The following is a 12,711-nucleotide window of genomic DNA, read 5'->3' on the forward strand; positions in this document are numbered from 1 at the left end:
AAGCTTCTCAGTCTGATCTGTCGCAATTGGCATGAGCTACTGTTACTGGTGGCGACTGTGACTTTTAGTTGCCCATTGCCTCAGTTAGACTGGATAGATTCACTCCGATGCCGTCGGTTGCTAGAAGTCGTTGTATAACCAATTATCTCCTTTCAGATGGCATTTTCAATGCTCTGGGAAAAGAGCTATAGTTATGTGAGAGTTCCAAAACTCCAAAACTTCCAACATTTATTTGATGTTATCATCAATACATTTAAGGATGCAGAAAGTCGGGTTTTTAATAGTAACTGACGTTACAGAGTTGGCAGATTTTACTAATACGGTTTTTTCGATGTAAATCAAAGAGGTGTAGAATATGTTCAATATTTTCGGTATTTTCATGGACAATTTTGCGCAGTTATTTCTTTCCATTAAGTCCAAATACGTCAAAATAGTTTGATCAGAATTTGACGATATTTAGCATGAAATTCATTGGTGAAATATCGAGTGAGTTCCAGGAATGCAGTCACTACGTAATTTGTCATTTTTTGATGTTAAATGAAATCGAACTCCTTTAAATTGAAAAAGTCGGTTATATACCCTAAATAAAGTCATTTAGTATTTTGATCAATTAGTTTGTTTACCAATTACAATTGATATAATATATGAATAAATTACCGTATAAAAAATGATATCCATAAACTATCAATTAGCCCAAAGCTACATAATGTCATTTGTCACGAAATTAACTCAAAAATAAAAAAGCCAAGTAGGCAACTAAACCAGAAATCCAAAACAAATATTGGCGAAACATTTGTGGCAGCTTGTGAACATTTCATACGAGGAAGTTAACAATAGTTCTTCATATTGAAGAGTGGAATCAGGTGTCTAGAAGAGTAAGCATACTCTGTATGGCGCCTAATCCATCGTTGCTAACGCGTTTTATGACGTCCCTAGAAGGGAACTGCATAATATTATTAATAGCTTCCGGTAGCTCCCCTCTGGTGACGTCATAAAACGCGTTAGTTTTAGTGAAATTGCAAGAACCACAAATGTCGGAATCAAAATTAGAATGGTGCAAATTGATGCTATCAATGTCCCCGATACACATAAAAAGTTTACAAAACCGCTTTACAATCCCATGGTGACCGATTTTGGTGAAACCGAGGGCAACAACCCAAACACAGTTCCCTATGAAAAGCAGTACCTTGACAATAGGCTATCATGTTATCGTATCAATTCTTTTTTTTATTGTAACTTACGATGTCCAGCCAGTTACTTAGCCTGTGTAATTGAAGAAATTGTTTTCAATACATATTTTCGAATTACAGGTTCACATCTAACCATCATTCGCAGAATAAAAACACACAATGCGAATCGTCTTTGCTGCCCTGGTATTGATGACAACACTTGTTGTCCTGGAAGCTCGTCTAGAAGAGGGTCAAAGATGTAATAGGTTTAGAAGGTAAGTCAACATTCAAAGTACTGTTCGAATTTTTCTACCGTGTTTCAGTTTAGCAGGCTAACTTTGTAAAGGCACGGGGATAATAAATATTCATGATGACACATGATTTTCAAACCGGCCAATCAAAACGCTTCTACATAGTTTGATTTGTAAAATTATGGCATGTAACATAAACGTAAAAATATTATTTACTACAGTACAGGTAACCCCTCTCGTATGAAAAGTGAACTATGGTCCCATCTGCAAAACAGTGGAGCTATTCTATCGTTTTAAACTTTATAATCTTTTGCATTGCAACTTACTTTCTGTTGCAGATGTGAACGAGAACTCGTGTGTAGGGGGCCACCTGGTAGACAGACATGTCAAGAAATTGAACATGAGGAACCAGAGAGACCTGATAGACCAGAAAGACCCGAGCGACCAGAAAGACCCGAGCGACCAGACAGCCCCGACAGATACGAACGACCAGATAGATTCGAAAGACCAGATCGACCAGAACGACCTGACAGACCTGACAGATTCGAACGTCCAGACAGATCAGACAGATTCGAACGTCCAGACAGATTCGAACGTCGAGAAAGATACGATTGAGTAAGATAAGACTCATAACATAATAGCTTACGTTTTACTAACAATGATTATTGTCAATAAACATAGTATCAAGAAAAATAATTCATAAAGAATTGTTCACAATTTACTGCAGTAGATCTACATTTAATATAACTATGATGGACCGAGAGGTATATTGCAGTGGGGCTACAGGGTGGGGCGCCAGAGTTTTGCATTGATTATATCAGATAAACGAATGCGCCATAGATATCACTCGTACATATCAATGGAACGCTAAACGAACTTGCGTTTAGTGTACGTGAATCAAACAGTACAAAAGCATGAGTATTGCCCTTGCCTATTACAACAGCAGTGGCGTTTACATGAATCATTAGATGTGGGACCGGGTAGAAACAGATTTTTCAAAAGGGCTTAATTTTTTTAAACCGACTGAAAAATGAAAAGGATCTGCTCTGTTAGTCTCCATCTAATCCTGTTCTTAAGGACACGGATAATTTCAAGATAAATACACATTTTATTATGACATATATTCACGATCTATATACACAATATATTAACATATTCAGAAATACCTCTTTGATATTGGTTCGTAGAGCATGATATGGTTACCAATTTTAACTCTTCTAAGAGATAAATCTATCTTTGTGTCTAATTCAGATATCCGGATAGCATGTCGCTTCAGAGCAACGATTGGGTTGAATCTTATTTGTTTGGTAAGCAAATAGTTTAGCCTTGGGTATTCTGGTTATTTCCACTTAAAACCGATTGACCTGGAACTATAGATTGCTGACTTCCCCCAATTCCAGACTGACTAGCACCATTTCCAAAACCAAAACCATTATTTCCAGGGAACTGGTTAGTGCCCCCAGGACGTCGATTTTGGGTGCCTTGAAACCCCTGTGTATTTCCTGGAAATTGTTGGGGGAATTGGTTATTTCCGGGTTGTTGACCGAATCCTCTCCCTGCTCCAAAACCATTATTTGGAAACCTGTTGAAACCTCCTTGGCCAAATCGATTTAATGGATTTGGTGGAATGGAAACCTGGTTGAGCCCTCTGAATACATTGACGATTGGTCCAGGATTTCCATCTGGAGAGGGAACTGGAGTAAAAAGTCTTAATTGCTGCGTACAGTCCACTTCAGCCTGTGGACGACATTGACGGCGAGCGAAATCGAAATTCTGTGCAGGTGGACATCTCAAGATAAAGATCTGGCGGTTATAACATCTGTAAAATGAGGTACAACTATCACTAGCAGGGAATGGGTAGTCACCAGGTAGACATCCATCAGATTGAAACTGACCTCTTGTTTCATTTAGAATACTCACTGAAAATAGAACATATATAACGAAAAACAATTCGAAAAGGTGAGACAATACAAGCCAATGACCTTTTGATTCTGATTTCTTTCTAAGTAAAGAGGAATATAAATGAAACGCTGGCATATTTATAAAGACACCTTATCTAGTATTACGGCTCGAATAGAAGATGTATAGTGTCCAATTTGGTATGACGATGGGAATTAAAGGAAGCGTATACACAATGAGACTTCTACTTTCTACAGTAACCATCAACCCATGCCTTATACCGCACCAGACATAATACCTCATCTAATTGCACATTATTTTATAATTGTTCATGAACAATGGTCATGTAACATAACATTTCGCCTCACTGGGACAACCATTACCATGTCTTCAAACTTTAATGCCCGAATTTCAAAGTCTAATCGCACCTTTAGTATATTAGTTCTTCAATAAGTGCATTTAGATTAAGCCATGGATATGTGACAAAATGCACAATGATGCAGATCATGTAAGAGTTTTGTTTCCGTAAATATATCATTAGTATTTTTAAAGGTTTAAAATCAAGCATTAACCTACCTAAAATAGCTAAATAAATATACAGAGTCCACATTATTATTTATTCACGCCTTTTAAACAAATGAATTTAAATTGAGATATTAAACTGCTTAATACCGAAATATGAAGAAAAAAATGGGGGGTTATTATTATATAGTTGAACTAATACAGACCGCAAGCTGGTGATAATAGGCTTACATTGGTTTACCTAGTAAATTCTATGTTAAGTCCACTAACACTAATATGTCAGAAGGAAACAAAAGCTGGGACACAAGTGACTTGAACTTTAATGAAATATTTGGTATAAACGTGTTATTGTCTTAAATATTCAGATAACAAAAATAAGAGGGCAATACCTCAGTGCAAATTTGAAGATTTCCCTCGATAAAGCGATGTTTTAAATCCCCGGACAGGAATTTTCTTCCCAGGAATGCCAAAATTTAGCGTCAGTAGTGGTATTCGATACAGAATAAGTCTGTGAAAATGTTAGAATATTAAAGGGCAAGGCCTTTGATTGGCAGTTTCAAGGTAGCCTAACATCTGTTTAGTAGGAGGCTTAGAATTTGTTATAATTTCTGAAACAAATCTTGCATTTGATAGTGTTTCCATGAGTTAAGAACCTTGTTGAGTCAACTCTTTACAGTCATGAATAGCCGCTTGTGTTATGTACTGTTGCTATCCGCAACAACACTGAGTCTTATTGATGCAGATAAATATTAAAATATATTATGTTGAACAATTTGGTTCATTCTGCCATAAATTAGAAACACTGTTTACTTTATCAGTCTTTTCACTGTAGTTGGAAGGCCGCAGGCACAAACATCGGTTGGAATATTGAATCCTTTTCAATGCGCGTATGGTGAAAGAGTTGGTATCAATAGGGTAGAGTTGGGCTATATTACCGAAAAAACCGATATGAGAAACGGACGATACAATAGAAATAAATATAAATATGTCTGATTGAGACCAAATGGCCAAATTGCTTGGCTCACTTTGCCCTGTCAACATCAAAATTTGACAATGTGTCTTCGATCTTGGGCCTCATGCGCCAGTTTTCAAATACTTTTAAGCATAAATAATAAACGAGATACTTTAAAACATTACAAAGTGTTTATTTCCGGAAATTTTCTATATCATGATATTTCAACCTATCCAAAATTTTCTCTGACTGAACGCTGTATTTAGTGAAATATGATTTACCACAAAGCATGTAACATGGTAACATTAACTGTCGTATACTGTGTTTTTTCGTGGTTTTACTTATTATTGGGAGAGCCGCGGTGGCTCAGTGAGTTAAAACGCTTACTCGCTAACCTGAAGGTCCAGGGTTCAATTGCAGCATAGATCGAGGTTTTTCAACCCGGGTTCCCCCTGTCAGTATGCAGGTAAGAGGGGCTGACATGGGAAAAGCACCTAGTCGTTCAGGATGGTACAATAAACTGAGGCTCCATGTGCTACATGCTATGCACTTTCAAGATCCCTCGACAGTTAAAAATCGAAAATGAGCAGGCTAGTGCCGCTGTTCTGGCACAATTTCCCTCATTGTACCCTGAAAGGCGCTTCCCGTCTTCATTTGCCCACATGGTGCAGAAAATAAATACGTAAAAAAAACACCTTGCCCATAACTTGCCAACCCTGAGAGCTGTAAACACATGTAGAACGAACGTTCCGAAAATAATGAATGTGAAATGCTGAGTCCTGGGGGATTATGGTTAAATAGATGTTATTTGTATAAACTTTAAGGAAAAAGAAAAAGTCTGTCATTAATTAAAACATGTTTATCTATCTAGTAAGTCAGTCCTTATTCCCTATACCGTCGTATTCGTGATCAAATCAAGAAAGGAGAGACTGAAACAGAACAAATTAAGTTTGAAAAATGAAGGAATAGTGCGGAAGTATAATTTCGGTTGAAATAAATAAACGGGTAATCTTCAGAAAATCCGATTAATATACTTTTGTAATTTAAGATTCAGAAACAAAGTTAAACCATGAAAATGAGTTTACTTCCAGTAAAATTAAGTCCAATTGCTTCCTACCTCAGAGTAGGAGGTCCGATCCGGGCATATCCGAGTCAACTGGTTTATTTACCCCACCAACTTTTATCATAAACGCATGGCGGAAAGAATTATTTTTATTTTTCTCTCTAAATTTCCTTTTAATGTATATAAATGACAATGTATTATTGATTCACTTATCATTGAGAAATTTTGATTTAGTGAATAAACATCATTAATCTCACCATGAATTTTTTAACATGGATTTTCTTGTTTGCTTTAACTGGTAAGTGAAATTTGATGATATCATATTACGTGTTTATTTAACGTGCATAACACTGAAATTGATTTGCATAACAAACATGCATTTTAAAATATAAATTTAATGAATTTTCCATACCTTTTTGCTCACGAAACAGGAATTAAAGTACATTAGTACATTACTGCTTTAGTCAGTAAGTTTCAATTCTAAATTGATTAATTGGCAGACTATTGATTTGACCCGTTTGACTTTTAATTGAACATTTGCATGGCGTTGTGACTAGCTAAACGAGGTATGTTACACTGATGAAATCAGTACAAAATAATACATTAAAACTAATATAACACAATGTTGGGATATGACGATTCATTCAATTATTCAATGAAATTATATTTCAGCTCTACAGTTGGTACAGTCTAAACCACTAAGTCTTGCTAGACGTATTCGCCGTTCTGGTAGTAGTAGTAGTAGTAGTGGTGGTGATTATGGAGGGGATTATGAAGGTGGTGACTATGGTGGTGACTATCATGGTGCCACTGGTGGTAGTAGCGGTGGTTCAGATTATAATTGGGGAAACTATGGTGGTAATAGCGGTGGAGGTGGAAGCGGAGGATCTGATTATAATTGGGGAAGCTATGGTGGAAGTAGCGGAGGTCAAGGTGGTTGGGGAGGTGGCTATGGAGGCTATGGTGGGGGAAGCAGCGGAGGAGACGGCGGTTGGGGCGGAGGATATGGATTTGGTGGAGGTCATGGAGGTAGCAGTGGTGGACATGGAAGCTCATCTGGTGGAGGTTACGGTGGCTATATATCATCATGGGGTTCAGGGTATGGAGGTTACGGCGGCTATGATGGGTATGGTATTAATGCTGCTGGAGGCTACGGTGGGTATGGAAGCTTCCCGACATACAGCTATGGTGGATTTGGCTTTCCAAGCATTGCCACAAACTACGGCTTTCAAAATTCGGGATTCGCTTATCCAGGTATTTCGACAGGATTTTACAATCCTTATGGCTTATATGATCCTAATCTTTTGGCAGCGGCTTATAATCCAACTCAGCAACTATATCCATCATACAACAATTTTTATCCAAGTTATGCACAAGCCGGTGCGGTCCCTGGAGCAGGGCAGGTTGTTGGATAATATTTAGGAAAAGATCATGTTTTGCAAAAATCAGGAAAGTCATTCATTATACTTCAATCAGATTGAAACATAAATCACACATATTCATGTTAAAAGATTCATATTCATATATCGAGCGTTCGAGATCATGAAATTGTAAATAATTATATCATTTGAAGTAATAAAACAACAATTATATGTATATAAAAATGAATAGTTTGTAAATAAAATATGTTTGTCGATGAAATAAAACATTTGAGAAGTATTTCATTCCTTCCTGTATATCCTTTGGAAATAGCAAAGTCTAAAAGATACTATAAAAGTTGGGCCATGAATAACAATCTGTATGAAGTGGGTATCTGATGAATATTCTGTCTTAAGTTAATTTCTTCGACGAACGATGAAATGGACGGGTAAATTATGAGAGACCGACGACACCTCTGACTGGTCCATAGCGTACCACGAACAAGTCCATGAACAGCATGAACATCTGGTTTAACGTTCTCACGATTTGTCCAACTTGTTAAACAGCATAATGAACTGAAACATTATTTCCGTTGAACTGAAGTACTTCCATGAGCACTCAAACCCTTTCTACCAACAACTCTTGGCGGAGACCGCGAGAAAATACAGCGAGGAATATAGTTAAACTTTCACGAGGAACAAGGTTCTGGGCAAATAGAGTGCTATGGCTGTCTAGAACATAAGAGATTGAAATGGAAACCTCTCCGAATAATTGCAAACATATCAAAGTAGCAAATCATTGCTAGTAAGTGAGCATATAATGACATGTTTTGGTCTGAATTTTAGGGAAGAAGAAATGAAAGGTAATGATTTTGCCATACAAGAAGACAGAGTGACAATTTTCACTTAAAGATATCGTCATGAAGCTAATTGATCAACGAGATCTCAATCAATTATCAGACTGTTTTTGGGGAATAGCGAGGGGCAATTTGAAAGTTTGGGCCAAATTAGAAAAAAATCGATAAATTTGTCTTATTGTCAGTCCTGACTTCCAATAATAGACAGTTGTAGGGGAAATAATTCGAAAAATGTTTTTTGGAGTACCAACAATTGTAGATTCCTAGAAAACACTCGTATAAAATCCCAATTGACCAAATATGGCTAACCGGAAGTTAAATATGGTTCGAAAATTGGCATCGTTGGAACTCTTTTACATATAGAATTGAACCTCGTTGATTATTGGTAACCACGACCTATCTTTAATCGAACAATTTTGTCCAGAATGTAAATTCGTTTTAAATATGGGTTCCCTTATTTTCATTTTTGACAATGAAAATGCTAATACTTATATGAATAGAATGTAAATGTGTTATAATGCCTTGGAAAATACCAGTTTGCCTCACATGTCCATAATTAATTCATAATTAGCTAAATTAGAAGAAATAACCGATCAAGAAAGATCAAAAATTCTTTTTTGTTTATCGAAGCTGTACATACATAGACATTTATGATTGGTTAAAACACTTAATTATATGTCATAAGAACATGATGATATGATTAAGAATACATGGTAATTCATTAGAAACACCAATTAATCAAAAAGTTTGCTTAATTTGACACTAAAACATACGGAATCCCATCTTTAAAAGATAAGACATGGATGCGTTAAAAATTAAATTGTTTTATTTCGGTATCATGAACAAGATATATATATATATATATATATAGTTAAAGGATTGCAGTCGAATTTCAAGTAACGGATTAAAAACTCAAATCGTACATCCAGTTTCTCTGATATTCAACAAAAATGTATCTTGGAAAATAAGACCACTCATTTCGTTTTTAACATCCTCACGTGTATTGATCAAGATGACTTTGTAACATAAATAATAAATGTAGAATATTAATAAGGAGTGGGATTTAAGTATTAAATCTAAACTTACATGTTGGTAAATGACATATTTAGATAAGGGTGGTACTTAAAACGTACAGGATTTAACTGTTCATTAACATTCCAGACGGTGGCTAATAATTGTTGCTCTCCAACTGAATTGTTCATTTAGACGTATCCTTGTCATTAAATTTTTGTTCACTAAAAGCCCAACCTAAGTAAAATCGTCTAATGGAAAAGTTTTACTCAGTTTATGTATGTTTTATTCTCTAGTTACTTTGCATTTATTGTTAACCAGCCCATATTGGGTACCACAATAGAATCAAACTATCTGTTTTTCGTCAACTTCACACTGATGTTATCACCTCGTCATTTCCGAAAATAAACTGTCTATTCCCGGAAGTACTAACATACCTGCACTAAATGATAGGAGAGGATTGCTGATCTTCTGACCTGTAAATAGTGTTTTGTCTCATCTGCATGTTTTAAGGCGAGGTCAACATATAACTTAGACGAGATTTCTAAAGGTGACGATAAGGAAACGATCATATTATTTTGTTCACTACATTAACATCAGACTTTTCATTTATTTCAACCATTTGAACAAGTGGTGGCATCGAATTGTAACAATGTTGATCTTGGAAAATTCGTTTCTGTTTATGACCCTGGTTTTGGGTAAGTGAATTGTTTCTGTTATTAATCTCTTGGTTTCATTTTGGTACATGTGAGCTATATTCAGGACAATTCACAATGTAAGATTTGGTTGACGATAAGATGCCAAACACAATTCGTAGTTAAAACCACAATCTTGCCGACAGTTCGTGAATCACTCAAAACATAGCTCAAAATATACTCTGATAATCATTCGATTGTTTTGTTACATGCACCCTCATATTCTTGTAACCTTTCCCGGTGCTCTTTGTTCATTCTCAAATTTATAAACTTTATTGGTCTTATTTATTCACCTTTCTGGTTATCAGGAAGCTGATAGAGAATCAGATCCACCAGTCTCGTATGACATCCAGCGACCTTTCATTTGTTAAGAGAAATTTTGAAATCTTATATCTCGGAAAATATTTTGTTTATCATCCATAAACGTTATTAATTCGTATGAAATGTTTCTGTAAGAAATATATGATTTCGATATTGTCTGTAGGAATTCGGAATTTTATGTTAACTAATGATGATTTTTGAATGTTGAATCAATCTTCCAGTATGTTATGGGGTGAACAGTGTCAAAGCAGGTGATTATGCTAGTTCTAGTGAAGATGAAGGTAATGATTATACTCGGGACTCTAGTAGTGAGGAACAACAGAGTATGTATGGAGCCAGTGAAGAATTTGGTGGCAGTATGGGAGGTCATGCTGGTGGAAGCAGTCATTCGGGAGGATACATCTACAACAACCATGGTGGAGGACAGGGAAGTCACGAAATGGGAGGGTCTGGGTATTCTGGCGGTCAACAATATGGTTATCCGACTTACCAATACGGACAACAAGGATACGGAACACCTTACGGTCAACCACAGTATTATCCATCGCAGACGTATGGATATCCGACCCAGCAATATGGTTATCCATCCCAAACACAAACGTATGGTTATCCGACCCAAACACAAACGTATGGTTATCCGACCCAAACACAAACGTATGGTTATCCGTCTCAAACATATGGATATCCAACCCAAACGTATGGATACCCGACTACGGGAGTTCAAACACCGATTTACAGCTACAACCCTTACCAAGTATATTCAGGTCGAAGCAACAGAAATATCAATCAGAATAACCCAAATCAACAGAATTCTTTTCTGAACCGTAACCCTTATCAACAAAATTCTCCCCTAAACCGTAACCCTTATCAACAATCTTCCTTATTCAATCAAAACGCTTATCAACAGAATCAAAACCAATTCCAGTCTAGCTCTATTCCAGGTCAAAACTACCAGAATCAATACCAGCAGAATAATGGTGGTAATCCAGTTCAAACTCGTTACCAACAAAACGACTTATTGAATTTAAACCCGTATTCTGTATCAAACCAAAATAACCAACAAAATGCCAACCAACAAAACACTCTGTTTAACCCAATTTACGGATATGGAACACAGACACAAAACACAGCGCCCGCCACCCAATATGAATTTGTTCGACCAGAAGCGGTACCAGCAAAACCAAACGTTGCTGTTAAGTCTTCACTAATGGATTTCATGCCACAACTTCAAGCAATGCGACGACAAAATGTTGGTTATATTTATTCACGAAAGGCAATGCCAGAAACAAAGTAAACAATGTACACGTCTGAAAAGCAAATAGTTGGTGTTTGTGAACGCTATGGGTCATCTGAAGATTCCAACATCCCCATCTGAAAGTTCTTGGTGCACCAATATTTGAAGGTAGTTGGACTATCAGTTCAAACTACTCAGCCAAATTTAAAACGTTTCAATGATATTGAAGTGAATATCAAACATTTTGTATTCGAAGTAAATTGTTGTTATCTGTGTCACATAAAGGCTGGAATTATTATATTATATGTGCCATTTCCTGAAATGTATGTTGTTTAATTAAACAATTGCTACCGTCAAGGTGTAAATTATGAATTAGACTTATTCTGTATGTTCCAGATTTTTTGAGTTGAATTTATAAAGTGAGATTGGAAGAGGTAGAGTGTCCTGTGAGGGATTATCGATACAACAGAAAAATAAGAAGGGAATATTGGAGGTTCGGGTACGATGCAGGGAAGATTAATTTGCTATTTTTCTCGAATATCGATAATTCGCACCGATCATAGTGCTTCTCTTCTACAGCCCATGGATGATTTTTTTTGCAAACGTACTTGCCTTTAAACAATTTTGCGCAGTGGCGTTTCTAGAAAACATTTTCCAGGGTAGGGGGGTCACTATTATGATTACTGTACATTTTAACCGAATGCTACTGTCCCATTAAGAAAGTCTTTCTCGATTATACTCTTTTTTAGATTCAATGATTTCTGTCCAATATGCTGGGACAGATAATCGCTGATTATATATCGAACGTAGCACCACTCCGCTGTCTGTCCGTGTTTAAGACTATATTTTATTATATTTATATTTTAATGTTGACTTCTTGGGTCAATTTTCAGAATTCCATCGCCACTAATCCTATTCTGCAGTTACCTCCCTTCGTACAGGTTTCCGTGAACTATGTAGAAAGGCTATACATTACATACAATGGGACATGAAATTAAAGTTCAGACTTTGGTCTCAGGGCATGACATTCTCCCTGAGAGTGACAACGACATCAGGCAGAAGAGTTATATTATAATAATGTTATACAAGAGATAACTGTCTTAATACCCCCATATCAGTACTCTTAAAGTGTATATTGAAACAATTGCCTTTATTTCATTGAAGTACATAGCTGAAATTGAGCCCAACCTTCTAGTAAAGCAAATATCTATATAACCATACCCCTTTATGCATTGTTGTAGCGACGACAAAGACATTTTCAATTTCAAAAAGACATTCCAGATGATGTTCCTGTTTGATAGAATGCTGTAATGTACAGGAGATTTATACATTCAGATCAGCACCCTCTTACTGTGTTCACACTGAATAGTCAATAGTAT

At 36.3% G+C, this 12,711-nt stretch overlaps 4 protein-coding genes across 4 annotated transcripts; 3 read left to right on the top strand and 1 right to left on the bottom strand.

The window, feature by feature from the left end:
- Nucleotides 1–1,349: 1,349 nt before the first annotated feature.
- Nucleotides 1,350–2,035, top strand: LOTGIDRAFT_153801 (hypothetical protein; the record flags this gene model as incomplete). Its single annotated transcript, XM_009059810.1, has 2 exons — nt 1,350–1,444; nt 1,759–2,035. The coding sequence occupies 2 exons, from the start codon at nt 1,350–1,352 to the stop codon at nt 2,033–2,035; spliced, it is 372 nt and encodes a 123-aa protein (XP_009058058.1).
- Nucleotides 2,036–2,740: 705 nt separating this feature from the next.
- On the bottom strand, nt 2,741–3,929 carry LOTGIDRAFT_153802 (hypothetical protein; the record flags this gene model as incomplete). The annotated part of the gene is made up of 2 exons (XM_009059811.1): nt 2,741–3,339; nt 3,896–3,929. The coding sequence occupies 2 exons, from the start codon at nt 3,927–3,929 to the stop codon at nt 2,741–2,743; spliced, it is 633 nt and encodes a 210-aa protein (XP_009058059.1).
- A 2,185-nt stretch (nt 3,930–6,114) lies between these two features.
- LOTGIDRAFT_153803 (hypothetical protein) lies at nt 6,115–7,271 on the top strand (the record flags this gene model as incomplete). Its single annotated transcript, XM_009059812.1, has 2 exons — nt 6,115–6,154; nt 6,529–7,271. The coding sequence occupies 2 exons, from the start codon at nt 6,115–6,117 to the stop codon at nt 7,269–7,271; spliced, it is 783 nt and encodes a 260-aa protein (XP_009058060.1).
- Nucleotides 7,272–9,734: 2,463 nt separating this feature from the next.
- Nucleotides 9,735–11,392, top strand: LOTGIDRAFT_153804 (hypothetical protein; the record flags this gene model as incomplete). Its single annotated transcript, XM_009059813.1, has 2 exons — nt 9,735–9,780; nt 10,320–11,392. 2 exons carry the CDS (start codon nt 9,735–9,737, stop codon nt 11,390–11,392), a joined length of 1,119 nt encoding a protein of 372 aa, XP_009058061.1.
- Nucleotides 11,393–12,711: the final 1,319 nt, after the last annotated feature.

The sequence above is a fragment of the Lottia gigantea genome (assembly GCF_000327385.1).
Source record: "Lottia gigantea unplaced genomic scaffold LOTGIsca_4, whole genome shotgun sequence".
In the NCBI taxonomy this organism is placed as follows: Eukaryota; Metazoa; Mollusca; class Gastropoda; family Lottiidae; genus Lottia; species Lottia gigantea.